This window comes from Sinocyclocheilus grahami, unplaced genomic scaffold (assembly GCF_001515645.1).
Source record: "Sinocyclocheilus grahami isolate Dianchi unplaced genomic scaffold, SAMN03320097.WGS_v1.1 scaffold175.1, whole genome shotgun sequence".
Classification (NCBI taxonomy): Eukaryota; Metazoa; Chordata; class Actinopteri; order Cypriniformes; family Cyprinidae; genus Sinocyclocheilus; species Sinocyclocheilus grahami.
In genome coordinates, this window is record NW_015505354.1 from 900,728 (window position 1) to 902,169 (window position 1,442).

The 1,442-nt window shown below is 35.5% G+C and overlaps 1 protein-coding gene across 1 annotated transcript in view; it reads left to right on the forward strand.

Annotated features, from left to right (window-relative positions):
* Positions 1 to 1,115: 1,115 nt before the first annotated feature.
* LOC107593711 (cadherin-17-like) overlaps positions 1,116 to 1,442 on the forward strand; it is an 8,206-nt gene continuing 7,879 nt past the window's right edge. Inside the window, exon 1 of the mRNA XM_016283567.1 lies at positions 1,116 to 1,133. Within this exon, the coding sequence (XP_016139053.1) occupies positions 1,116 to 1,133 (18 nt within the window). The remainder of the gene's footprint in view (positions 1,134 to 1,442) is intronic.

Sequence of the window (1,442 nt, forward strand, 5' to 3'; positions counted from 1 at the left end):
TCACTATTATTTAATATATATTTTGTATTACATTTTATACATATTTTGTTGTGTGGATGTGTGGATCCAGATCCCGGTTTTGTTATATGACTATCAGTACAGACATTGTAAAATCTGATAAACTACAGCGGTGACACACAAAAACACACATGCGCACTGAGTCAGCGCTGTCTGGCACAAGAGGCACCGTCCACGCTCGAATGCCAAGTGACCTTTAAATAACCTTTTTATGGGTTGTGATTCATGTAAAAAAAATAAAAATACACACGCACTGCGCCACGTGACGAGAGTCATGATGTCACCATCAAATGCCACACATGCACTATTTTTATGCATATGAGAAGGACTGACAAAATATACACAGATTAGTTTGAGAATAGAGGGAGAAATAAAACGGGAAATTCCTGTACACACACACATAGGAAAGCATCGTTTATATTGCTGAAATATTTGTAATGTTTTAAAATATTACTCAGGACTAGTTGAATAGTACGTTTTGCTAATAATCATTGATTGAAGTTTAACATTAAAGAAGCAGATGGGTCTATTTCCTAACTGGGCAGCTTGTAATTAGACTTTTGTCACACCATGTGGCTCCACTTTATGCTCTAATATTGCTCAGTTTGCACAGCAGGGGCCATCATGTCAGGGAATAGTCATCGAATAAAGTTATTTGGCAAGTAAATGTCACTGCTGTAAATTACAATTGCTTTTGCAGTAACTTAATTAAAGGCAGTGTTTCACATGTTGACATTTCTTTTCCATCAGGCTTTGTTGTCCGGGACCATGAGAGGTGCACATTTGCTACACTTGACCCTACTCGTCAGCATTGTAAGTGTTTGTGCGAGTAGGATTTTAACTCTGTGACCTTGTAGTGTCCTTACGATCTTTTATTCAGTCCATAAATGAGTAACTGTGCTGAAGTCCATTTCTCTGCCCACACTCCATTAATCGGTCACATTAATCAGTCAAAGACCTGACACACAGACATAGTTTGAATTCTTTCGGAAAGTTAAATGATTTGTTCTACATAAATAATCCACAAAATGGGCAAATATTCAGCAACCTTCAAAGCACAGATACATTTAATGGATTATTGATTTGATATTAAATAAATGACTGTTTATATTGCAGTAAGACAATAGTTTAGTAATTTAATTACTAACTTTATTTAGTTATTTATTAAGAAGTGTGGTCAAATGTAAGCTGTTTTATTAGTATGCAGGGAAATCTCATTCTCAGAAAGAATATTGGCCGCTAATGTTGTTCATGACTGACTAGATTAATAACAGACATTATATTGTAGTAGTTGGCAATATGCTTATCTATAATGGTGATTTTGCAATAAGTCATTTTAAATTCTGCAACTTAGGGTGTTATTTTTCATATGGCGTCATCATTATTCTCTCTCTCTCTCTCTCTCTCTCTCTCTCTCTCTCTCT